Source organism: Struthio camelus, chromosome W (genome assembly GCF_040807025.1).
Source record: "Struthio camelus isolate bStrCam1 chromosome W, bStrCam1.hap1, whole genome shotgun sequence".
Classification (NCBI taxonomy): domain Eukaryota; kingdom Metazoa; phylum Chordata; class Aves; order Struthioniformes; family Struthionidae; genus Struthio; species Struthio camelus.
In genome coordinates this window covers 58,025,864-58,052,038 of record NC_090981.1, presented here as the reverse complement: position 1 = coordinate 58,052,038, position 26,175 = coordinate 58,025,864, and the positions used below count along the sequence as shown (strand labels likewise).

Sequence of the window (26,175 nt, the reverse complement as noted above, 5' to 3'; positions counted from 1 at the left end):
ATACAAAAGTAAGGGGAAGGAGAGCAATGTTTTTGCCTAAACTATGGTTAGTTGCAACAGGTTGCTGTATTTCATCCCAATAAGGCTCGTTCTCCCTGGTTTTCTCTTCCTCTCAATGCTGCAGCACTAACTGGCTGTCCTATGCAGAGGAGACCCCTCTGCCCTCGGTGCTGTGTACTGTAGACTCAGAAGAATCGGTTTCTACCTCAGAGGGTTTCTTTCTAAGGGCTCTGGCTCATGTTCACAGGAGTGGGATGGCTGGCGTGGTTACAATGTCGAACATCTCTTGAAGGCTGCTCCCTCATAGCAAGATCAACCAGACAGATGTGTGTCTCTTGACCTGCATAATTTATAGGAACTGTCATATGAGCATAAACTGAAATCGATGGTGGTTTGTGTTTATTTGCAGGGCTGTAAACCATGACTACTCTAAGTAACATCCTCTTCAGCTGCAAGATCAACAAATGCTTCAGCTGCCAGTGTTAGACTTGTCTATGAATGTGACAGGAGCCCTGAGGCTGCAGTCATATGAAACATAGGCTCCCACCTGTAAGCAGTCACATTAAATTCACTGGTTTTCAGTGCTTTTCATTATCATTATAATTATCTAGAAGTGTGTTTGTCTTTCAGTCTAGGTCTGACCTTAGGGCTATTTTACTTCATCCTGTTATGATCCTAAATTTTCTTTTTTGCATGTGAATCCTTTTGCTTCTGCTACCTTGTCTTCATAAACTCTAAGTACTTTCCTTCTTCCTTTACGTCTCTTCTTTCAATGCTTGTAAGAGGCTCCACGGAGGCCCCTTATTGTTTCTTTAACAAACAAAAGACTAGAAACATGAACCAAAAATAGAAAAACCTGTTCAAAATTGTAGGACTCTTGTAAGATGAGCTGGAGACTAAAACCAGCTTTCAAGAAATTTTTCTTCCAAAGACTTGACACCACAAATGAATAGCAACTCCTGGAGATAGTCTATGGATTTTGAAATCTAGCAGCAACAATCACAACTATAAAATGGTCACTGGTCGCTGTTTAGGTCCCAACAAAGGTCCCTCATTAGAGTCTCTTTCCGGGGTGGCTTCTTTCCCACCTTTCGGACATTGGAGTTTGTCTTAGAGCCATTCTGAGCAACATCTGTACCAAGCAAATACTTCAAACTTTACTCTGGAACTTTTGAAACTACTTACTGCATAAATTAAAATCATCCTGCAATGTCCTTCCAGATATTGATTAATGAAACAATATACACTTTGGTCTATTTACATGTCCTGTCTGTCTGAGATGGTTGCCTCATGTCACAAACTTTTTGGAGAGTCACAAGGTACAGAACTGCTACCCACTACTTTGCCACGTGTCAAACAGTCTTTCTAGCTACTGGTGATCACCAGACTTTACTTTTGACTCTGGCTGCTTGCCAGAGATCATCATTTTCTGGATTATCAGCACAATTTCCCTTGTGTTTAACCCTAGCTGTAAAGCTGTGCTGCATAAGGGCTGGCCAGGCTAACGTGCTTTTATTTACTTGGTTTACAAACAAAATTTCTTCTCAGCAATTTTTCTTGTAGTAGTGTAACTCTCTTCCCAAATGTACTACACAAACTCACTCGGGACGCTGCCTTTGCCTGACCCCTTTGCGTTTTATGCTGCTTTTTCTCCTTTGGCTAAAATGGTATTTGTCCAAAATAGCAGTCTCAGTGTGGGAACAAATCCATGTCCATATGAATGAAGCTGTGCTTTTCTGGGCAAACACTCCCTGTTCAGCAGATGACATCCAAAGAGCCCTCAGACCTGTAACTAAGCCGTTTGAATCTGTGTGCCACTCTCCACCCAAAACTAATCCCATTTTTCTCTTTCTAGGAGGAATTATGAGTTACATGTACACAGCATTTATTCTGTTCTGATTACACCACTGTTGCTACCACTGTTGCAAATATGCACAGGGATTACATGTGTTTTCTACTACTTTGCTTCATGCCAGGGAACTTGTCCAGATACTACTGGTCCTTAGAAGACGTTTCTTCTTCACCCAAGCCCTGCAGCCCCTTTCAAACTAGCCTAAACAGCTACACTGGCAGCTGTAAGCTTTGGGTACTGGGCCAGTAACCCAATCTGGAGCTGGGCTATGGGAAAGATGTTGCAGAACCGTGCTTTCGAAAATTCACCACGTCTGGGATGAGGAATGCTGTATCACTTGCCAAGATTCAAGGTTGTATGAAAGTTAAAAATGCAGATTTATAAGTAAGGGAAGATGGGGAAAAAAAGCTAAAAAAAACAAAACACACCCTCAAGATGAGGCTTAACAGCACAGTTTCTTGTTGGCTGCATTAGCCTGCCTGTAGCTTATATCTCTTATTTTCAGTTGGGATGTTCTGTCATTATTTGAAAGCTATCGAAGGTGGCTGCTGCAACCTCCCCCCTCCTGGGGCAGAGGAGATGCGAGCAAAGGTTGAAGTTTTGTTTCTGTGCCACACCAAGCCAGATTGCCATTGGGTTTTTTACTTCCTTGTTAGGAAAATTCCTCTCTTTACTTCCCTGTGACTAGGTGTTTGGTAGCTACCTTACTTAATTCCCTTTCATCTCTGCTGTTCTTTGGTTAAGTTTTCTGCTGTATGCCTTCATTAGCACATTCCTAGCTTCAGGCTGTGTGTCACAGCCTTCTGGAGATACGCTGGGAAAACCTTTTTGATTTTATCAGAAATAGCAAATGCCTTTTCTTCTTGCAGGGTTCACTACTAGTTTCATCCTGCGAGCCGCACACGAAAACCAAACATGGCAACATTGGGAATAGTGTGTTTAATTTAAAAACTTGCCTCCCTCTCCATGTATCTCCTTGATTATATAAGGCTGTTCTGTGATACTACATCACACCGCAATAGGAAAAATGGCTATGGTTAACCTCAAATCAGAGCAACACCCCTTGCACCTTTGTGGCTGTGGGCACCGTTGTATCTTCTCTGGATTTCTCTCCTGACTGAGCTGCTGCTGTGTTCTCCCCCTGCAGGTTATGGTTTTTTTTAATTGTTGTAGCACTTTTGGGAAAAGAACATGTCCTACTTAACACTGCCATCATATCCTGAAGGCCCTGCACACCCAGCAAATTATTCCTCTCTTTCATTTGGCTGCAGAGGGATTTATGTGCAAAACTTCCATTGAAGTTAATGGGAATTCACTACTTAAAAGCCTTTCTGCGTGCACAGAGATGAGAATAATGCAGGCCTTTGTTCTCAACTGTGTGAGTGCAAAGAAACATACATTTCCTTTAAACACCTGGAAAACAGGGAACAGAACAATCCAACATAAAATAAACTCGTACTGAATAAAAGGCAAAGGTTGTCAGTGCCAGGCCCTGGCACGTCTGTGCCGTGCTGGCAGAGCCATGTTATATACTGTTTACTTAGCACAGAGGTGATTCTGCAATTCAAGTGCAAGCTGTTGACAGAGATGTCATGCCGTTTCCTTTTGGGGGTTCTCCAGGGAAATTAATAGTTTTGTGCATATTTATGCCAGTGTGTATTAGAGCAGCCATCTAAGATCTTTGGTTAATTAGCTAAAACTTGATGTTTCAGAAGGGAGCCAGATTCTTTCTTCTCAATAGACTAGGTCCCTGGGCCTTGTTTTATGAGTTGGCTATTTCTTTCTGACTCCGTCCTGAGTCACTCCATGATCCGTTGCCACAAGTCAGAGCTCACAGATCATGAGTTAGGACAAATCAAGAAGTCACCCAGTCTCAGTCTTCAGCACTAGAATAATATATTCCTGTGTGCTTGTGTTGATTTTTGGGAGCGTGCAGGTACAGAGAGGCTGGTCTTGCTGTATAGCCCTAGAGGGGACATCACCCTGGCCCTCTTTGAGCTCCAGCTGACCTCTTCAAGATCTTATTGCCCTCTGGTAAAGGGCAGCCAGCCAAAGCTATAATAATACAATAAAGATGTAATATAGAAAATAGTAATATAATATATAAAAATTATGATTGATACGAGAAAGAATTTCATGGAAGCCAGCAGATTGCTTCAGTGTTTTCCCCTGTAGGCTGTATGTGTAACCTGGAGAAGTACAGATATGTGTGCACATATATGTGCACTTGGAAATACAGTTAAAGTATTTCTGAGCATAATAGATGTAACATAGTATTTAAAGGAACTGTCTTGGAGTGCCACCTGAGTTTTCCCTGTTAAGGATAACTCAATATCAAAGCAATATATAATGGAAAACATGAAAAATTTGAACAAATAAATCCGAGGCCTTTGGGTGATGCTTCAGGGAATGCAGAAGCTATCTGTTCCCTGAAGATCCATGGATCTCTCATTGCTTTCACATATGCTTAGCGCCGAAACCTGTGGAAGTGGCAATGAGGGACAGAGCCACATTAGAGCTGAATGAAACTGCCTGTGCAGAGTGGTGGACTCTGCTCCTTGGAGTCCTGTATGACTACAGACTGGACAACTCAAGCACAGATCCAGGGCACCCCTTTCTCCTTTGCCTCGTGACCTCTCCTAACACATTTGTTAGGCATTGGCGCTTGCTCTTCCGCTGCAGTTGAGGGTCACAGAAAGAGTACCCAGGCTAAGCACGCCTGGGGCCTGAGCATCTGTTAGTGGAGGCTACAGATGTTTTGGGTCATGTTGTACATGCCAAAAGTGTCGTTTTTCCAGTGCAGCTCAGAGGCAAATGATGACGCTATAAAACACCTAGGCATTTTGCTGTCTCTGCATGGGTTGAATTTCCTTTGTATCTTGAAGTAGTGGGTCCCACTGAGGGAAGTCCTAGTTCCTCAGAGGTTATGCTCTTGTTTTCTGATGTGTGTTTGAGGAGTGTGCAAGTGACAATGTTTGCAGTGCCACCAGATACAGCATATGCATTTGTGGCAGCTACTGGCTTGCAGATAACATCAGGAGGTCTTGTGTAATACCCGTGTTGCAAAGGGCATTTTAATCTGAGGCTCTAACAAGCTAGGATGTTGCTTTACCCTCAGCTATTGACTTTTCCGTTCACGTAGGTAGGATTAGCTTTTAACAAGCCCTCCCAAATATTGCCCCCATGATTCCACTTTGTTCACTGAAGATGATTAGGAAATATGTGCTAAAAGCAGCATGGACACACCTGGGCTTTGCTGCAGTGGCTGATTGTTTTGTATTCTTTCCCTGTATAGTCAGGCACGCGCAGTGTCCTGGGCAAATGAAGAGATACAGATTTATATTCCAAGAATTTAATCCTATCACAGGTGGATCTCCATCAACGCCCATTGGCTATGGAGACCATCAAATCACCCAATTGCTGTGATCACAGGATCACAGCAAATGCTTTACAGTTCCTCCCTATCGATCAGCCCCTTCTGCACCAGGAGAAATGAAAACTGTTGGCCAAAGGAGAGCTTGCAAACACAAGACAAAATCCAGTGAGAACGAGACCTCACTGAAGAGATGAACTCAGGCCTCGTTCTCCACAGAACTGAGTGTAAACTTTATCTCCCCTTCAGCGTAATTTGAACTGCCGAAACTCATATGAGTGCTCTTTGACCAAAATCTCCTTAACTCTGCTCCGTCTTCTATAGACTGTGAAGGTGGGGAAGAGAGAGAGAGACTATTTTAATTCCTATTTTAAAGCGTCAGAAGGTATCCCATTTGCTGGTGTTGGTGCCAGGAAGACGAGACTGATAGTCACCAGAACAAGTTGCTCTTTTCCTTTAGGAAGCAAGAGGCTGCAGCTTTGCGGATTTCTTATGAATTTCCCCAGATGATCATTTTTTTCTTAAAGGCCAGGAGTACTGGGTGAGGGGCTCTGAGAGGAAAAGGGAATTTCTTGCTACACACCCTGCTTTCCCTGCTGCAAGTAAGTGGCACTCTACTGAATCCTGATCAGTATGAGTCACATTATTCTGCACACACCCACTGAAACTATTTTCTGACTGATTTCCATTTCACATGTAACTTATAGCACTCTCTCTGCTCCCAGGTACTGGAATAATAGGTGAAGTATGGGACTATTTCTGTATGGACCTGCAGTGCTGAAGCTGCTCACCAGACTTCTGTTTAGATTGCATCCAAGGGGCTGGATGTACACTGATAGGAATTCAGAGCATCCCTCCAAATTGTGTAACTTTGAATTTCCACCAATTTCCATCGGACCTTGGGTCAGTTCTTTGGAGGAGCAGTTAAAATAATTTGGCTGAGAAGCTCCCAACAGGCGAGGCTACTCTGACAGTAACCGATCTTTCTATCTAGTCACGTCAAAAGGTTGCCTTCCTGTATCCATTTCATTTTCATCCCACGGTCTGGTCATATTAACAGGAACCTTTAGGATTTATTTTTCCCTTCCTCTGCAGTGGAATCACAGTATACTTTCTGCCACCTGTAGCCAATTTTACCTGTTAGATCCTCTACCAGGACTGAGGACACTGTCAGTACACTTCAGCTTCCTGCCCTCACCTGTGACACTGTATTTTGGGACTTTTGGTCTTCTATTCCTTGCTTTATTATTGTGCTACTGTTTTGTGGCCTATGGCAATCTGCAAACTGGATGTTCTGTGGGTCCTCCTACACTGCACTTTTTAAACAGTTCTTTGATACTCAAGGGACTGACATCAATGTGTAGGTCCTTTCAGTCCTGTATCTTTCATGCCTCCTACATTGACTTGCAACAGCAATAGGTTGGGGAAAGCTTCTTGTAGGAAGAGCAGCCAAGACAAAATGCCCATCTGACCCCCTCGCAGCCTTTGTAGGCTCTTATGACAGTAACAGATTTGCCAGTGGACCCCAAAGTGATGTTTGCTCCTTATCACTCCCCTACAAAGAGGAGCTCTTGCCTGGCTCGGGGAGGCATTTGGTTGAAAGTAGTTTTGATAACACTGACATAGGGAGGGCTTATTGAAAGGACTGGCGTTTAGTTTAAGTCTACACTGTGGCATGTTCCAAAGTCTGTTTCTCTCCTGTTCCTCTCGGGTTGCTTGAAGGCATATTAAGCCACACAATGCTGCTCTAGGTTACCAGGCATGTCTGGGTCCTATGCGCTCCAAAGAGTCTCTGGCTCTCAGAGGTTTGCTGTGCAGAAGGACAGAGAATCTGATCTTGAGGGTGGGCTGAGGGCATCCCTTAAAGACCGCTATCATTAAGGCCTCAGTTTTGCACCTTGGTCATGGTTCAAATCCAACACAGACTGAATGTCTGGAAGTCATTCTGCCACCTATGGTTCTAGGATAAGGTTCAAAAAGCATGAATTTCAATCCATCCCACTACACTAGCCTTCTGTGGCAGGGAAAGCGGAGGATTCAAAGCACCATGCTGCGGAGGTAGTTACCCGTCCAAGTAAACAGCTCCTGTTTAAGGAAAAGGCAACAGCCTGAATGCCTTCTTCCCACAGGTGCAGCTATGCCAAACTGGAAGGAAGGCCCAGGGCTACAGGAGAGCACAGCAATCTAACCACTGCCTTGCTGCTTGGCTGCTGAAAATAGAAAGTTTTGCTGTTTGGATTTGTCAGCCAGCACCTGAGATAGGATTTAACTCATAGATTAGGATCCCTAAATTTAGATGTCAGCACGTGAGCTCAGTGTTTGAGCTCCTACTACTGCCGATGGAGAGCTAATGAATACAGTTAGGGAAGTCTGGAGAGTGCGTCATCTCACCCAAGTGTAGCCCCTGCATTTGGTCAGCTGAATCTCTGCCCCGATCATGTAGACTAGCTCCACTGACTGCAGTGGGCGCTCAGATACCCGGCATACATGTAGGTACTTTATGGAGGCATTGGAATTTAGAGAACTTACTTTGCAGGCTGCACTCCTCCCTGATGTGTTCAGAAATTTGCAAAGGAGCCAAAAAAATGGTGTGAGCTTTGGGAAGATGGTTTCCAGGAACCTATGTTTAATGCAAGCACAAGAGACCTCAGAGCTGAGCTGAAAATACTGAATCACTCCTGCACTCCTAAATGCTTCCTCATGCGCTGAACTTTGCTTACGTGAGTAGGTTCATTGAAGTCTGTGGGGAAAGTATAGCTGAAGGGAAAAGTCATTACCGATGTAGGTGATGCGGATTTCAGTGCCAAGAAAAAAGCAAGAAAAACAAAAGAGTTTACCCAACCATTAGCTATTGTCAGGCCTAAACAACAAGCTCCAAGGCCAGTTGATTTTACGGCTGGGTCCACTCTTTTGTCAAAGGAAGGAGACGAACCTAAAACTAGGGAAGGAAGAAACGACTGAGGCGAGGGTGAAAGTAGTAACTTGTCATTATAAAGTTAGCAGCAAAGGGAGAAAGTGGGAGTAGTATGTAATGAATTGTCACTAGCTAACATATTAAAATAAAATGAAAAAAAAAAGCAGAGAAAAGTTCTGAGTCTAAGAAGGAGAAAAACTCCAGAATAAAGCAAGAACAAGAGGTTCTTGAAACTGTAAAAGACTGAAATTAATATAGATCCTTGTTCTATTGGCCATAGGAAAAAATATGCTACTTCAGTGAATGACTGTTGGAGTTGAGATGGGGTGTGGGTAGCGAGAACATGAGAAATGGCTAGTGCAGGGAAATTCATCTTCGAATTAGATATTTATCAATTCACAATCCTCTGCAAATAACTTCAGTCTTGAGGAGATCATTCCTACATGTCCTGTCTCATGTTGGCTGTTTGTATGAATTCCTCGTGTTGGAATTAGAAATCAGATTCAATGAGTGTTACCTGAAACAGGTGTAGCTTCAGAGAATAACTCTGGCATTAATGCAGAGGGGTGCAGGCTCTTGCTCTTCCATCAGAAATTGCTTACAGTGCAAGAAGATCCAGTTGATTGTTTCTCTACGCTCCATCCCTTCATGACCACTGGACTACTGCCACTACAGCATCAAGGACCTTCCACAGCTTTTCCATCAACGGGACTTAAGAAAATTTCACCTTCCAGAGAATGCTCTTTGACAAACCCTTTACTTTCATGTTTTTAGGATTAATCAGCTGATTAATGTATTTGTGGGTAGAATTGAAATTCTAATAGTGTTCACACAAATCCAATGGGAAAATACAACAGATGAAAGAAAAATGAGAGAGAAATGCATATAGAAATCTTTTATATTAAATAAACTTTCTCCTGCTGTCTGTGGTAAATCAGCATGCTTCTGGCAGGCATTACTGTTGAATCATCTTAGGGAAGGATATGGTCATCTTAAGAATAATCGCAATTCATATGTATAGGGAAGCAGGAAGGTTCCTTAAAGTTGTAGTTGGCCCAGTTTTATTTTTGTAGGGTACATAGCAGGTAAAGTGCTGGGAGACAGGCATGTGGCGGGGGGGGAGGGCACTATAGTGTGAAAGGTCCTTACATTTGACAAAAAATTTAAGTGTGGTCTGCTGAAGGTGGGAGAGCGAGTGGGAAGGTGCAGAGGCTTGTGATTACGCTGAGAGCAATTGGCAAGGAGGACCACCTTGACAGCTGTGCACTGTCTGTGAGGCCGTGCGGATGTCAAAGAGGCCAAGGGGAGGTAATTCTGTTAGGGATGAGTAAACCCTTACATTTCGGCGCGTAAGCTGTCCTCTGGCTGACTAGAGGAAGCCCTGTGGTTGAGTTATGCAACTGTACTTTACGAGGTTTTTCTCTGCAGAGTTTGCTTCTCACAACTGTTGGAAATTGGACTAGGTGGAGCCTTGGGATCAGCTTGCAGGATAGTTTCTCTGCATTTAAAGAATCCTCACTAACTTTGGGAATACAGACAGAGAGTGGGGCTGTTTCTGGGAAATGGATCCCTTACCAAGTTCATCCTTTTTAAAAGCAATTTGATATGCTGGGGTCTTTTACTCTCTCGGTTTCCTTTCGAAAGCTTCTGCATTGGCAGGAGGTAGGTAACGAGAGCAACAGTTGTCTTTGGAATTAAATGGGCTATTACAGCCCAAGGTGCTTTGCTTTTCTGCTTTAGTCTTTCACAGCTTGTTGTCCTGGACATTTTATTTTAAGGGAGCTACTACACTCTCCCTATCTACAGGAAACAGAATTAAAAAAAAAAAAAAGAGAAGAATTTGGCAAGGAGCCAAGACCAGTGACTGAAGTAGGAAACTTAGAGTAAGTTTAGTTACCGGGACATTGCATGGCAGACAGGATCTGCAGTGCATTTTACAGGGCTGGAGACAAGGACACAATGCCTATTGCACCGTGTAAAGAAGCTTTGATTTCTTAGATGAATATCGTCTCTCTGTGATTATGAGCGAGGCTGTTGATCTTGGGAGGGGATAAAGCAGTGTGTAAACGAGAAGAGAGGACTATATCGGAGTGCTATGGAGGGCAGTAACTTTGTTGCTGTGACTTTTACAAGCCTTCAAGGGTAAGATTCGATGCTTTCCTTTCACTAGTTTGTTCTCTCTGTCAGCTTCTGGGGCAGAAAGCTTGCATTTTCAGACCCAAGATTTTTGTAAAGCCTAGTCAAAGTGCTTTGCGTTGAGTTTTTTTATATGCCCGCAACGATAGACTTCTGGGTGGAGTGCACTGCACTGTGCAGGATTTTAGCCAGCAGCTGTATGGGGAAACTGCTATTGTTTGAACTGTTTCAGAGGGAGCAGACTGCAGTTTGCGTTTCTTTTCTGTGAACGCTCTCTTCCTCCGCTGTTGGATCAGTAACCTGAGCATTGCGACTAACTTACTTACCCACAGGAGCTGAATGCAAATTTTGACTGCCATTCTGGTGTCAATTTAAAGAGAGTTTTAATGAAGACAGATGGAGGATATGGGATCATTACTTTAAAACGTGGCAGATAACAGACTGAGTCTGTTTTCCAGCAATTATATCTAATTGTATTGGCACAGTAGAGTGTAAGGGGTAGGAGCAGTTTGGTCTGTGGATAATTTTGTGAGCTGCTGTACATATAGCTTGCAACAGCACCAGAAAATAGCTGAAGGGCTAGTTCACTTCTTCCAGGATACCTGCTCAGGTATTCCTGATTTAGGAAGCTGGGGAGGTTTTAGGCAAACTTTCAAACTCCTTGCAGAGAGCTCACAAATTTAAGTGAGTCACCACTTCTTTTGTGAATCCTGACTACAAGATTAGTCTTTTATAGTTTCTTAAACTTATTCCGGGTTGAATCCAGGGAATTCCAGCTGCAACCCAAAAGTAAGAGTATTATTCTGAGATTAAAACCACAAGCTTCAGTTGCCTGTTCTGCCACGCTGTTCCTATATTTTCCATTGGCAAAGCAGGGAGAGGTAAAACACGTGCTGTTCTCTGCTTTGCTTTGCTTTGGAGGAGTTCAAGCACAGGAGGATGTAAGGAGGGGCAGAGAAATATAATTGCTAATGTATATTAATATTAACGATGACTGGTACAAATTATTTTTAATGGCTGAAATTTTAATGTTTGCTTTAAATGGAGGAAAGCAAATGCGGCTTACTTTTTGGAAGCACGATTTGAACAATTTGACTGAAACTGTTACTACATCAGCACTTGAAATGGGACCCTTTACAAACATGACTTTTTGTGGCATGTTACAAGGTCAGCCCATGCCAAGTGCACCAGATGTTTACACTGCTTTTGCCAGAGCATTAAGAAGTGTTGTACCAACTGCAATGCTCTTCTGTATGATACCTGCGAGCAAATGTGGCTCTCCTTTTTTTTAGTACCTGATATCGCACAACCCCTTAGCAAGTATGAAATGAAGACATGGGAAAAATAGGTAGTTACCTAACTCACCTAACTTGTTTAAACTCTTAAATATTTTCCCAGCTGTTCCTCCACATCCAGTTTAGAGTGATATGCGTTCAAAGTCTGAGGACTTAGACTTGGTTCATCTCATGATATGCAGTAGCATTACTCCACCAAAAACACTAAGCAACACAGGCAGTTTTGAACCTTTTCTGTCATATGTCCTGTGCTTGGGATTCTGCTTTCTCCTGTACTGAGATGTTGGTTGGATATTTAGTACTTTAGTAGGAAAAAAAAAGCTCTAAGACCCGTGAATATTTGTGTTTGCTACATGAGCTGAATACAGATAAAAACGTTCCCTTACAAATCTTGCTCACATGCAGAAGCTGACCTGACATGGAAAGCTGTTGAGTGAAGGCATGGCACGCACTCTGAATTTTCAGCTAGACAAGGCCATTGCATAATAAGGATGCGTATATATCACATCATTATTTTTGGTGGCAAAACTGATTGGAGAAATCCTGTTTTCCTGCCTACCTCCCCTGGACTCTGGGTGCTTGTTTCCACCATCATATCACAATTTACTGCCCCATTGAATCTGCTAATACCGCTGTGTGGACAGGAATTTTAGTCTGTACTGGACTACACCCCATGATCTAGATTAAAAATAACATTTCCAAAAATATTATATTTAACATGGATCATTTCACAGAGTCTGGGAACAAGGTGGTGGGAGCAGAAGCACGAAGTATTCTTTAATTCATATTTATCATTGAGTCTGATGTATCATGTAGCTACACCCGGAGAAACTGGGGCCAAGAAACTAACCATATTTTCCACTCAGAACATCTGCTTTCTGTTCATCAGAGTGGCATCTTTTCTTATTTTTCTACTTATTATTGCAGTGGCAAGGAGTGCCTCCTTCCATCTCCAGTTTGCAGTAGAGTGCCTTTGCTCTTGGTTGGTGAATTACCCTTAGGGAGTCATGTTTTTGGGTTAGGTTGTGGCCTCTGCGAATTCCACGTGTCATAGCTCATTACAACCTGCCTCTTAGGCAGAAGGAACATTGGAATTGCATTCTCAAGCCAAATCTAGATACTGGCTTTTGACTCTCAGGCCTTAAATAAGGCTGACCTTGGATTGTGAAAAAGCATCCCCTCCCTATTCAAGACCCATCAAAGTAGCTTCTCTCACTGTGGATATTAAAGTGCTCAGAGCCTGTGATGAAACTGTCAGTAGCCACAGAGCAAATGGATTGTCTTTGCAGAAGCGTAAGCCCTAGTTAGGGATTTTGTAGAGCGCTGTATGTACAAAAACCTTCCATAGTGAGAAGAGGAAATTTATTCATAGTTTATACCTCTGACTCCCCATAAGGGAGGTACTGGGAATTTGATCTTTAAATGATTTTCGCCATAGACTCTGGAAACCTGGGGAAGTAACACATGTCCTGTTAGGCAGAGGAGCTGGAACTGCATGACTAATAAAGATCTCTTTTGAATACCGTCAGCCTCAGTTGATTACTGAACAGCACAGGGTACCAGGAGGAAACAGAAATGAAACAAAATGGTCAAGCGGAAAATGGAACAGCAAAGAAGTCCAGCTGAGTTGACTATACTATGGGAGACAGCTTGGGGAGCTTTAAACAGTGCTTCACTTTGCGTCTGAAAAATACTGGTGCCTGGGAAAGGCAAACAGGAAGTTGTCTGTGTTTTGACTGTAGGAAGTTTTCCTATGTTTTATGGTTTTCAGTTAATTCAGAAATAGGAGGTTGTGAAAATGTCATACCAAAATTTGAGAAGTACTTCACACCACATGAAAATGAAGCATATGAGAGACATCATTCTTCTAGAAAGTGCAAAGGGAAATTAAAACTATAGCAATGTATGTGACTGAGGCTGAAAATCCATTGTTGCAATTTTGGAAGGGAGGCTGAACCTTTCATGTAAAAAATAAAGCAAGACATAAGAAATAACAGCCAAACAGGAATGTGAATTTGGATCACATCTGGAATATGGAACAAAACCCTGGAGGAGATTGTTGATAGATACCAGTGGAGAGTTCTTTGACCCTTAAGGTACAACTGAGAGACCAAAATGTGCCAAGAAAAAAAGACAGGCTTGCAGAGCTAACATCAGCCAAGAAGAACACATCTTGCTGTAGAAATTGTGAGCGCCAGCACAAATGAGAACTGTACGTGGCACCTAAGGAACAGGTGAAGGAAATGCAGCGGTCGAAGCAGTCTGCAGTGCCTGAAGCAAGAGTTAACACCAGTAGGAAGTGCTGAGCACTAACGAAGAGGACAACTCCACCACCATTTACTTAGGTTTGTTTTCATACTTGCAGCAGCAGGACAATGAACTCACAGGCTGAAAACAAGCACATAAAAGTATTAAGGTGTATTGCCAGAAACTGGGCTGTTAGCAGACAGGTACACAAAGAAGCTACAGACTGTGAAAAAAGTCGGAGATTCGGTTGCTAGCTAAAGGAATACGAGAATGAGATGTCTGAGTCAAAAACAAACTGGAAAAAGAAGATATCTGTAATATTATCAAAATAAAGAGTACACCTTAGCGGGTTAGGGCTGTGTCAAGCCTTTTGTGTTATTATGCGTGCACCCATTGAATACTGACACATACTCAAATGACATTGTGGTTTTGGCAAGGCAGGAACTGAATTTTGCTTAGAGGATCAGGTCAGCTTTGGAAAGATTTGTAACTCATGGGCTTTAGCTAAGCAGGCAGCTGTGATAAATCTGTGTGATGGAAATAACATATTTGGAAAGGTATTGGTAGAGAGGGGCGTGGTAAAGTTATTATCCATGTCTACCCTAAAATACAAGTTTTCTTTGAAACGGTGAGCCTGTAGGAATACTTGTGCTGCTTTAAGCTGCCCTTGAAGGTAATTTGAATTTGCTGCTGAGCAAAGATATTCAGTGGATGCAATTCTGATCAAATGCACTGAAGGAATTAAAGATGCCCCATGACAAAACAGTATATTGTTGCAGTCTTTTTATCACCCTACTGTCACGCCAGAAACCAATGATTAATGTACCACAGTAATTAACAAAACCCATGTGTCAGAGCTGAGGGAAGTTTCATGTTTTTATTTATGAGAAGCTGATCTTAACTCTATTTTTTGTTTGACTTTATTATTGCCAAAAGAAGGCTTATAACCTCCCTTCTCTCTGCTCTCCCATAAAAATAAACCTTTTTTCCCTCTACTGAAGTTATATGCCTTTCAATTAAGCACACAGCTGGGAGATATTTAGTAGTTGCAGATAGTTTTTCTGAAGCACTTGGCAAATACAGCAAAGTCCAGAGTTCAGCATTGTACCTATACCAAATGATTACGACCAGCCAACCCTTTGCAATCTTAAGCTACATGCAGACTGTGCTTATCAGATCTGTGGCTCTTGGTGCTCTAGGAAGAGTCCAAGGTCTTTACCTCTAGGTGTGTGGGGAGCATGTCTCAGTCCTCCCACCTGTTTGTGTGGAGCTCAGTCCTAGTTAGAATTGTTTATAAGACATAGGATTAACAAGCTTAAAAAGATACAGAAGAATATGTTGAAAAAGATGCACTAAGGTCAGTTAGGGATGGAAAGTAAAAGTAGTGCTAGGGATATTTTATATTAACCTCAAATGAACAGCAGGACTGAGAAAGCTTTAGATTGTGACTGTGAGTGTTGTAACTTTAAGTGGTTTAGCTCCATGGACAAAGGAAATCTGAGGGAGAAATATTGCCCAAACATTTATTCTGGTGAGTTGGATCTACATGAGTGCCTGCAAAAAGGATCTCTTTGAAGTACAGTGGGCACAGAGGGTTTCCTGAGCACTGCAGTAACTGAGTCACTGAGGTGCGACTGGTGTGCAGCTGGGAGCGCTGCCTGGACTGCTGTGGGTCCAGGGCCTCCAGCGGTCAGCGGGCTGGCTGGAGCATCACCTGCTGCTGCTTGCAATATTTCAGGCTTATTGAATTACAGCTGCTGAAAATAGCTCTGTTTTAGCATCTGAGACAGAGAAGATCTGCACGGTGTTCAACCTATGCAATCATTGTAGAGTTTTTCTTCAAGTTTATCTTTGTTTTCTGGAAAGAAGTGAAACCCAAGCTAGCACCCAGCACTGACCAGTGATGTTGCATCGGGAGTGCACCTAGGCAGTGGCGTGGGCTGTATTCACACTTGTGTGTTTCTGAAATGGGGTATATCATCTGCTGTACTTATTTCTTTAGCCAGCCTTGCTCGGGCACAGATAAGAGTATAATCTTAAGTAAGTGGCACTTTAAAATTAAAGAAGAGGAGTTGGTATGTTTTTGTATGAGAGACAGTATGAATGTCTGCAAGTTGCCGCGGACTCATGGTGGGTGTTCTTTACCCATAACTTTTAATTTTTCTTCATGAAACACGAGCAGTGTCAAGGTACAAAACTTCATTCTATCACTTAGTTACGGTCATCTGCAAAAGTTATTTTAGTTAAATTTGGTTCCCTCAGACTTCTCTAGTTGGCTCCATTGGCCTGTTAAGCAATTAATACAGCATTCATCTTCATTCAGGCTCCAGGTCAACCAGGCATGCAGGGGAATGCAGCCTTTTCCCAGTGTTCAAGGATCTTCACAGCCTGTCAGCACCAACATGACCCTTAAGTCCTTTAAATGAACAGTGCCATGCTGGGAACACTGGAAGTTTTATCACCAACAGACTTGATGTGATTCTTCTAATGTTCGGTCTCTCTGACTATCAGGACATGTTAAGTGCCTTAAAAGTGTTTCAGGTGCCTAGCTTTAGGCTAGAAATTTTGCAGCCACCAGGGGAAAACTTATACTCAGAGCCATATAAGCTAGTCAGCCTCAAACATTGAGGATACCCAACAGATGGGCAACAGTGTGAGCCAGCACATGTTGAGAACAGGCAGATGTACAGAAAGCCAGTTTTTCCCACTGCTTCCTTCTCTTCAGGGAGGCTAGTCTTGCTGTGGGTAGTCATACAGTTCCTTTGTATCTTAAATTCAAGCCCTGTGAGTATATTCATTCTTTTCATATAGGGTCAAAGAAGTAGAGAACATTCTTTTTAGTGTCTCCTTCACTGGCTCCTTCTCTGTGCTATGTCAGGAGATGAACAGATCAAAATGTCCTAGGTAAAGTAACCTACACTGAAGTGCTGCAACTTGCAAACCTGAGATGGTTTTATGTTTAAAATTTGCTATGTGAATAACTGTAGCTGTTGATGCTATTGCTTTGGAACTAGGATCTCCCATTGTAAGGCTATAAATTATATGTTACTGTTACCTCATGTCATGCTGCATGGCTAGAAACCCCCGCTGTGACTTGCCTTCTCTCTTGTCTTGCAGAAATTCCATGGAGTTGGACTAAAATAAAGTTTTGGGATGCCTCTATTTGGAATACAATTTGGAAAGAAGAAGTTGAAAGGTGAGTGAGGTCTGGTAATTAGCATTGTCACTGATGACAACCTAAGGAATGTAAACTCAGCACATGTGCTAGTCCTTGAGGACATGCTTGGGAGCATGTCTTACACCTGCAGAGCAGGTGAAGGAAGAGGCATTCTGTTTACTTTCTCTGCATTTACTGCTACGTCAGGGAAGTGCTGCAGACTGTGTCCCAGGGAACGGGAGAACGTTTAAAACAGAGCAATCTGTAAAGGTTGTACTCTGCCATAGAACGTGACTGGCTTTTTTTTTGGTGTCCTTTCTACATGGCTATCTTGGAGTGGGGGGAGTGATCCGCAGTACCCTGTTGGTGATAAAAAGTGTTAACGGCAAAGTGAGAGGCATCGTTTTAGTGAGAAGCAGGAAGAAGAGCAAAGTAGAGAGATGCACCCTGAGAGCACCCTGAAGGCTGCAGAAGGGAACAGCCCTGGAGTAGAAACCAGAGCCTACATAATTCCTTCCTTGTGAGCTCCACATGGCATCCTGAGACAGACCCTGAAACAAATAGGTATAGAGATAGGGAACAGCCATTCTCTGCATGATCTTCACCAGACTTTCCAGCAGGAATCCTTGCAGAGAAGGACGCTTGGCGCATATTAGCCTCCTTTCTGTGGGGAAGCTACTGCAGGTAGGCTGGGGGAGCTCCCTGGGGACAGAAGAGAGGTCAGCTGGGTGCTGCTTCAAGAGAGAATGGCATCTCGTGCAAAAGCCCTGCAATGCAGGGATATACATGCTGAGTTTGGGGCTCAGCTGCCTCAGACACCTTGTCCGTTTGGCTGGTCTGCATAATTGGCTCTCCTGCTCCCTCCCAAAGGTTTCAGCATGATTTCTGTGCGCTGCCTCAGAGCTCTCCTGTGGTTTTTCTCATTGGGGCAGAGAGCTGGTGTCATCAACAGATTTTTGTTTATATGAAGAAGAAAGAGGCTAAAGACAGGAGATCCACCTGCTGAAGCCTCACACAGAAGTCTGTCTATATGGCCTTTACTTGTCCATTCATTTAGCCCTGAGAGAGTGTGTGTGTGTGTGTGTGTGTGTGTATTTATATTATATATATTCTGCCAACACTGATTGCTTTCACTGCTCTGCCCACCAGTGCTGGTTATTCTGTCCCTCCTGCACACTGCCTCGCAGGACAGCCCACTGAGTCCTGAGAGGGACACAGAAGGGACAAAGACATCCAAGTGGAGTGTATCCTTAAAGTGGGCCAGCTTCCCGCAGCTCCGTAGCGGGGATCGTGGTCCGTATTAGGGCTTTGCAGCAGGGGTAACTGAACTGAGTCTAGTATTTTTGCACTTCATCTCCAGGCCCAAGGTGCTATTAAGGTGCCCTGATCTCTTATCAGGGATCCATGTCAGCAGCTTCTGTGTTAAAAGGGAAAGTCTTTGACCTTGCCTCTCCAGAACTCTTGTTGTTTCTCCCTGTATAAGATGAACACAGAGGTTAGTGCCTACTCATATTTTGACATTAATTTTTTTTCCCCCAACCTATCTGAGCTCAGAAGACTGGACAGTTTTTTTCCCAAGGGTTTATGTCTGCAACTGTGCTGCTGTTTCCCCTTCCTGGTGCGGGGCAGACTGTGTGCCCTGGAGTGAGGACAGGGACATCTGTTTGCTGTTCTGACAGTCCCCCAAGAAGAGGTTGTGTCTTCTCACAAAGAAGAATCTCTGCCAGCTTGAGGTCTCTTTCTCCATCTTGGCTCTGGAGAAAAGATACGCTGTGCTTGTCTGTGAGCCACTGTCCATCCAGGGCACCTCTGCTTGTATAGCAACAGTTGTTCTGATTATCAAAAAGACTATGTTGCTGTAGGAAAATTTTGTGTTTTGCCCAGCCATGTATCTGGGCTTCAGTGGAGCAGTGTTCAGTCCCTTTTCAACTGAGCGTCTGAGAGTCTCAGAGACTCAGAACTTCCTGGATATAAAGGAGCATACTTTACAGGGAAAGATCATTTATTTTTCACGTTTTATGTGCTTTGATCATCAGTTCAAAACCAGTGAATTCAAGCAGGAAGAAGTTTAGAGAAGGCTAAGGGAGACTGGGCTGATCAGGGAATGAGGAACTTCTATAAGAGGAAGCTAAGAGAGGGTTTTTTTTTTCTTTTTTTTCCCCTAATTCTTTAGTCTTGCAGCCCAGAAGTCAATGGGGTTACGATTCCTCTTTGCAAACATTTCACTGGAGTAAATGCCAGGGATGAAGTTTAGGAGCCTTTGTGCCTGGAGACGTCTTTAGGCCTGTGCTGCCTCAAAACAGACGAGGTTCTTCTGTGGGGAACACCCGTACACTCTCACTTCCTAGGGGGACAGCAAGGCTCATGGAAAGGTCTAATTTCCATTCCAAAAACGAAGCTGGGCTAGACTTGACACTATATCCCTAGCCTAGGTCTCGAATGACTCTTATGGGAGAGAATGGATTACCTCAGGTGTAAATTGCTGAAACTGGGATCAGGATTCCTCCCATCAGAACCAGTAACATTTTACTCATTCTCCGCAGCAAGACATGGCTGTTTTCTTATGAGCAAGGATACAATAAAAATTATGAGGTTTTTTTTCAGGATAGATAGAGTTTAACTGGACAAGTAGCGTGCTCTGAAATTCTTGGAGATAAGAATCAACTTCTTATAGTTTTATGTTCTTTACACAAGGAACAGGGATGTAATTAAAACTCAGCTTCATAAAACAATATGTGATGCCATGTCAGATACTTGTGCAAAAATTGTTAGAGGAAACCAGTTCCTAAATGACTAAAACTTAGTGAGGCTGTTCAAGCTGAAGTGGGGAACTACATGTTTTAGGTAAGTAGGAGAAGTGTTTTTGTGGAAAAGATTTCTGACTGAGATCTTTCATGCTGAGGTTTAACCTGCAAGTAACATTGCCTAAGCAAAGAAGAATGGGGAGACTTTAGGTTCACAGAGCATGTGGGAAAAAATAAGGATCAGGCTGTGACAATGGCTAATAAACTTGGAATATCTGCTCATTTGCTTGACCCCCATGGCAGCTAAACTCAGCACTGGAGCTTCAGGCCAAAACAAAAGAATGAGGATGATCGAGTATCATCTATGAAATGAACAGCAATAGAGAACACAGAAGATTCAGCTGTACTAATAACCTGACTGCTAGGTGTGCCCCAGGGAGTGTTTCCAGTTCATGGTTAGAGTCCCAGACACTCCTGCAACTTAGCCACCTTAAGCCAAGCCTAGGGACACTGTGAGAGGAAGAGGAAAGATAGCAATTGAGGTTAGGTTTGGAGGAAAGTGAACTGCCTTGGATTTTCCTTGTCATTGCTGGAGGCTGCCTGCTCTCCAGGACAATTGGTTTTTGAGCAGCTGAGCTCTGGGCAGAGCTCAGCAGGAGCAAGCAGCTCCAAACAGAGAAGCCTGGCTGGGAGGGGGTCAGTGCCTGGCCTGCAGCCCACGAGTGGCTCTGCCGACGTAAAGCTTGGCTGACTTTGGGACTCCCATTCAGCTCTGATAGGAAATCTTGTATGACCGCAGACACTGAGAATGAAAAATATATTTATTTTGACATAATTTCCCATGAGGAAAATAACTGTGAATTGAAAAACTTTTCAAAGTTTGTTTCAGAGCTGTATTTATTTTTATGATTCTACATCACTTCCCATCACTGTGTATCTCTGTTATTGACACCATGTGCAATTGTATCAAGCTGTTGCATTACCAGCATGCCTAGGAGATACTGTCTTCTAGTAAAGGATATGATATAGTTTGATCAGTACTACCTAGTCACTGTCAGAATAGTTTTTAAAATACAAATAATTAACTATTATTTCCGCTGTTTTATTTGATGTGCTGATATTTGTCTAAATATGATGAACCACTATTACAGAAAACAGGATACAAAGTGATATAAAATTCTAAACTAAATTTGGAAAAATAGAATTTCCAAAATTAAAATTTTCCAACATGAGGAAGAGACACAATCTCTACTCGGTAAAATGTTTGAAAGCACTCGTTTTCATTCTGAAGTGGACTGAAAACAAACATGAAAACGTGTAGCTCTTCCTAAAGAAATAATTTATTGCAAGGCATTTCTGAGATGTGGCAGGTAACACCTTGCTGAGGGTCTGGGGAAGGTGGACAGGTTCCTGGGCAGGAAGAGGGGGAGGACAAACCAGGACTGGTGCTATCACAGGAGAAGGGGGAATGGAGAGGTGAGGCAGTTTCCGTCCCTTCCTGTAAAGACCTAACAGAAAGTGCTTTTCATTTTAAGCTTCTCTAGCACCTCTTCCAGGCCTGTGTCACAGAGGTCCTGTTTGGCCACGTGTGTAGTACATGTAGGGCAAAGTTGAGGCATCCTTTTGGAGCACTCTTTTCATGTCATGGGTCTCTCTCTCCTTATGGTGATAATATGAAATGAGGCTTTTAGAAAAGGGCGGGATCTAATACTGAACTTTATCTTCAAGCTAAATATTTACTGGACCTGACACAGAAATAATTCCAGTTCACTCTCAAAATTTTTTGTTTCAGACCTTGCATCTGCTCTATGGCAACAGAGATATCTTAGTACATCTCTTGAAGGGGTCCTATATTAGGTGATGCCAGAAAAAATTCATTTTGCATTAATGCCTTGTCTAGGCACATGCAAAATGTTTTACCTATGTTGTCAAATTCCAGTTGTCATGTAGTGTTTGTTTAGTGAGGACAGTAGGTTTAGCTCGGCACTGGGCAAAAAAGACACAATCCTTGACCAAAGAGCTTACCTTCTACAAAAGTGTATTTCTTACATTTTATTTCTTCATAAGGAGGAGGACTCTAGTCCTCCTTTCAGAGGACTCTGTCTTGTTTTTAAGTTATGGGAGGAAAAGATGTGACAAGGAAGATCTTCATTTAAGAACGGAAGATCAGGCAGGAGGGAATAGGACTAAATCCATTTATGGTGGTGTATCCGAATGGTCTTGCCTCAAGATTTTTAAATTAAATCCCTCACACTCAGTACAGACCAATCTGTGCCAAAGATGAAAATGCATGTGATGATTGCCAGAACAAACTATCTCCAGCCACAGCAGCCAGAGAGGCTCCGTAGAGAAATGGGCGTTTACTGTTTAAAGATGTTCCGTTTTATAACACGGCAGCCTTAAGAGCTCCTCCTTTGAGTCAGTAATAAAAAATATTTTTGTTTGGTGGGCACCTGTGCATGCGCCTGCTCTGAGCACGGCTTGGCTGTAATCTTCACTTTTCCCACTTCCATCCCACCTGGTCTTACCTCTCCTCCTGCTGCATACGCAGTCACTGCACCATGTCAGACTTTGGCTCCATTTCAAGTCATGGATGGGCTTTGGTTTGGTACCGTAGAGCAGCTGGCACACTTCAGCAGCCTATGGGTTACAGCATTAGACTGATATGCAGGTAATTATGGATCAGTTTTTGGATGTGTGCCAAACTGCCTATATAGTGTAGATATTTAACCCCTGTGTGCCTCAGGCCCCTCACACAGCTCGTCTCTTCACCACATATTCTGTGATCTTTACTAAAATTGTGAGATGTAAAAAATTGTTTGGTAAAGATCCTTTATACATAAATATATATATATATATATATTATATATATATATATGTATAGCACTCACTCAAGGCAGCTCTGACCTCTGTGGGCATTGCTGTATTATAAATTTGAAATCCTCTAATGTGAAGGGACTTTGGCTAGTAGTTTGTGTAATAACCTCCTCAGGAACAACAATTTAAATTCCCTAACACAGGATATAATGACTTGCCCTCTCCCATGTCCTTTGGTAAGCACTGTGATTTTCTTTTTTGGGGATGGGGGACAGAGGTACCAGCAAACCATGGCAGATTTCAGAAACTTGCCCACGTGGAGTAACAGCTGGGCACAGACCAGGAATCAGGGGTAGGATTTCTCTGCCTGTGAAGAGGTGGGTGATCTCCTGTGTACTGGATGTACGGTGGCACTTCTGTGGCCATTCCTGCGAGGTGGTACAGAAAGCTGGGTCACACGGCGCCCCCAACAGCAGATGAAGCGCCCAAAAGCAGGATCCACAAATGTAGTGGGGAGATGGGGCATGGTGGAAGGAGGCTCATCTGTGAAATTTGACACGTGCTGAAATTGGTGGAGGCCTTGTGAGGCTGCTTATAGGCTAGTGGGGGTGGGGGAAGGCCTGAATTACTGCTGCCCAAAGGACAGGCTTGGGAAGGTCAGATGCGTGCTTCTGGGGAACAGAACAGTGCTGAACAGCCCAACTTTCACGTCTTGGTATTGGTATGCTTTGCTAAGAGCCCCTTTGCAAGGAACACTGAGCAGACGAGCCCAGCTCCCCGATGCCACTCTTTGTAGCCGATTCAGTGCAATTTTCATGCTCGTAAGGTTGCTTGTTTAAAGGGTGGAAAAGAGGTTGGTTTTTTTTTTCTTTTTAACAGTTTGTGCTGTCTCTACACTGTTGTCAGACTTGGTTACTTCAGCACTCCCCTAATTTGGCTGTGCTCATTTCATGCCTGAGGTATCAGGCCCTAGTTTGTATGTAACTTGGCAAAAACAAGCAGATCTTAACCTCCCTCTCCTTGGAGCCACAAAACCTAATATCTGCAAACCTTTTCCAATGGCCTGTTCAAAGCGTTTCTCTTGGCCTACGCTCCTTAGAATAAACCAGAAGCAAATTTCCAGGATCTCTGACCAGATCTTGAATCTAACCTTTTGCAGGACTTTTCCATGCAACAGCCCTAAATGCAGAAGCCTGGTGGGCTGACCAGTTACATTTATAGCTGATTTTTGGCATGGATTTAACATTATTCAATCCAGATGTTATTCTGTGGTTTAGCTCCTAAATCTGTCTGCCTGAGAAAACAGCCAGTTTCCCAGTGACTTGGTCTCAGTGGTTAGACCAAGAACTGGGCACTAGGCCATATTTGTATATGCTGAGTTTCCACTGATGAATAATTTAAAATAGTTTTCAGTGGCAGTGAAATGATAACTTGGAGCACAAATCCCATTCCTTCTTTCCAGTGATTTGTGACCACAGTTTGCAGAAGCAGAAGGTTTAATAGGAGTTGCTTAGAGGTAAAAATGTTTCAAGAAATGAGCAAACTCTCATCTGCTAGCCCTTCAGTTTTCCCCTCCCTTTTTCTTCAATGCGTCCAGAATTAACAGTGCATGATAAGACATGTGCGCTTAGATCTACAGCCAAAATATTCTGAGCTGTGGTTTCCAGGCATAGCTGAGGTAATGGTAGAGTTTCTCTAGCTCTTTGTTTATAACGATTATCCAAGAGGCTTCGTTTCTGTCCAAACTGCTACAGAAACAAATAAAAGAGATGTCTACTCTATCTTAGTTTGAGAACTGCTTGTTTAGGAAGCACAGCAGGAGGGCCTGACTGTTCTCTGTTGGTAAAAATAAAACCACTGAGACAGTGCTGCCCTGTGTGTGTGGTCAGTGGTGGTTCTCCTTTAGTGTAGCTAGAGGAGAGAGAGTTTTGCTTGCTGACCTTGCTGGATGAGGCATCCTTTGCAATTTGTTGTGGCTGTTGTTGCTTTAACAAAGGTATTGGTTATTTAGAGTAAGGATAATGAATATCTTGTCATTTGAAAGTGGCCTCAGATCTTGGCCTTTGGGAGTGCCACCTCTCGAAGGCTGAAGACCATTAAGAGCTCAGGTCTCCAGAAAGGGAAGAGTCCTGGTGTTCAGGATGGATTTCCTAGGGCAGGCCAGAGAATTTCCAGTCAGTTTTGAACCCAGGTTCATGGCTATGTGGGGCCTTCAGGAATGGGTTGTCATAGAAATCCTGCTCTTGATACCATGCTGGTGCTGGTGCACCATTCAGGTGCTTCTTACCTAGTTGTACAGAGGGATTGCATGATGCTGGGCAGCAGCCTGAAAAAGCTCAGCAGCTTCACTTGTCTGAGCTCCTCTGTGTAAGCACGTGGCATGTTTGAACACTTCTGCCTCTGCTCTTCGACAGCCGAGAGCAGAGTTGACTCGCTGTTCCCCAGCCTACCACAAGCTCTGCTACTGCATTTCTACAGGCTGATAGATTTTCAAAGTTTTGACATCGAATCCTATTTTCTTTAAAGCCATTTATTGTTTTTGTGGATTTTTATGCTGGGACTAGACTTGGAGTCCCTGGGGAAGGAACTGGACGGAGTAGCACTTTCTGTATAGAAGGAAATCTGTGAGCATAGGGAAGTTCGGTTTTTAACAAATAACTGTATCTGTCATCTACTTTGATAATGCCGGTTACTCTCAAGAAAATTCCTGAAGGGGCACATAACACAATAGTTAAAGCTCTACAGGCCTGGACCTCCTGAGCTCTGCTTCTGTTTTCCTTTCAGACACTGGACAAGTTCCCTGATCTCTCTGTACTTTGTTTTCCCCATTGTAAAAGATGAGAAAAATGTGTCGGAGGAAAGCAGTAAAGAAATTAAGCACTCTGAGGGTCCTGAATGAAGCCTCTGTGCTGGTCTGAATCACCCAGCCAGAAGCAGATGAGAATTGATTTAAAAATGTCTGACTAGATATGCCTGAAAAAAAGGGAAAGAACATTCACCTGCTAACACAGTAAAGAGGGTTTTAAGTAAGCAATTAGAGGGCCTGATGACAACAGCTTATAGACAGACATTAAAAAAAACGTGATCTGGAAAAGGGCTTAAACATTAGGGATGCAGTGTTACTTACAGGGCTACTGGAGGGAAAGGAGGAAGGATAGCAGTTCAATAGCTTAGAGGTTAGCTAATGCAAGAGTGGATAAACAGGAAGAACTAGATGTCTTAATAAATCATTTAATAGGTAAAACAGACATGATGGGCTAATTCATGAGGCTAGTACATTAATATAAAATAATAGAGCTTATTCTGGAAAGGGAAGAGATGTTTTCCTTGTATGTTCGTGTGCTTTGATATCCAGTGTATAAAAAGAGATGAACAAAACAGCAAACGTCTGGGCAGTAATACAAGGGTAAAGAACACAGACATAGCAAACCAGGAAGGACAGTCTTTTGTGAACAGTTAGTATGGTTATCTGAAATACAGAGCACAGTGGTAACGGGCAGAATTCTAACTGGGCAGACATACGATTGGAAAGGAGCGTAGGGGAACATGATCTGTTCAGCGTGTTCTTGGAGTGAGTTTGGTACAGCCCTTCAATACAGGGGGGACAATTTTTTGGAGCTAGAGAGATGAAATCATAGTA

General features: G+C 43.1%; 1 protein-coding gene across 3 annotated transcripts in view; it reads left to right on the top strand.

Moving 5' to 3' along the window:
• LOC138060883 (phospholipid-transporting ATPase ID-like) overlaps nucleotides 1-26,175 on the top strand; it is an 88,855-nt gene that overhangs the window by 2,746 nt on the left and 59,934 nt on the right. The window contains exons 1-2 of one of the 3 annotated variants that reach the window (XM_068924967.1): nucleotides 9,665-9,801; nucleotides 16,935-17,013. In XM_068924967.1, the coding sequence (XP_068781068.1) occupies nucleotides 16,971-17,013 (43 nt within the window). In that variant the 5' untranslated portion in view covers nucleotides 9,665-9,801; nucleotides 16,935-16,970. Of the gene's footprint in view, nucleotides 1-9,664; nucleotides 9,802-10,001; nucleotides 10,282-16,934; nucleotides 17,014-26,175 lie in introns of those variants that run through there. The other 2 variants (XM_068924966.1, XM_068924964.1) reach the window with 2 other exon arrangements.